The sequence below is a fragment of the Pteropus alecto genome, unplaced genomic scaffold (genome assembly GCF_000325575.1).
Source record: "Pteropus alecto unplaced genomic scaffold, ASM32557v1 scaffold25, whole genome shotgun sequence".
Lineage (NCBI taxonomy): Eukaryota > Metazoa > Chordata > Mammalia > Chiroptera > Pteropodidae > Pteropus > Pteropus alecto.
The window spans coordinates 36,289,521-36,290,036 of record NW_006441955.1 but is presented as its reverse complement, the minus strand read 5'-3'; the positions used below and the strand labels follow the sequence as shown (position 1 = coordinate 36,290,036).

The 516-nt window shown below is 31.6% G+C and overlaps 1 protein-coding gene across 1 annotated transcript in view; it reads right to left on the bottom strand.

Annotated features, from left to right (window-relative positions):
- Positions 1-516, bottom strand: part of DR1 (down-regulator of transcription 1) — a 20,987-nt gene that overhangs the window by 6,897 nt on the left and 13,574 nt on the right. The window contains 1 exon segment of the mRNA XM_015595302.2: positions 474-516. This exon segment is cut by the window's right edge and continues 130 nt beyond it. Within this exon segment, the coding sequence (XP_015450788.1) occupies positions 474-516 (43 nt within the window).

Below are 516 nucleotides of genomic sequence, written 5' to 3'. Positions count from 1 at the left end.
TCTTTCCCTGCTCCACTGGCACATCAAAATATTTTAAGATTTTAGTGTTAAAGGTGTATTAAAGATTTAATTAAACTAGATCTAATTTAACTAAAGCAGATGTTAGTCAGATTTTCCTTATATGCTACTTATAAAATTTGATACCACCAGCCCAACATTTTAAATCTCAAGACTGTTTAGGTGTTTTATGTTTTTAAATAGTTATTCTGTCTGAAAAAGTATCAAAGTAAAATGTCAGTAGTTATTTGGAGTAGTTCTCCTTAGAAAACAGGTTCCTGCAAATATTTACTTTTATGTGAAGTGAATAACTGGCAACAGCGTCCAATTGGCCATCTCTAAACATCAGACTCTATGGTCAGAAGAAAAATCTTCTGGCGTATGTTGATTTAGGAAATGATTTCAGGTACTAGTCTGATTTCTGTTAGCAAACAGGGTAAGATTCAGATGAAAATAATTTAAAATGCACTACTTACTTTTGCAAATAATTCCTGTTGCTGTCTCAATAATTCTTCAGGA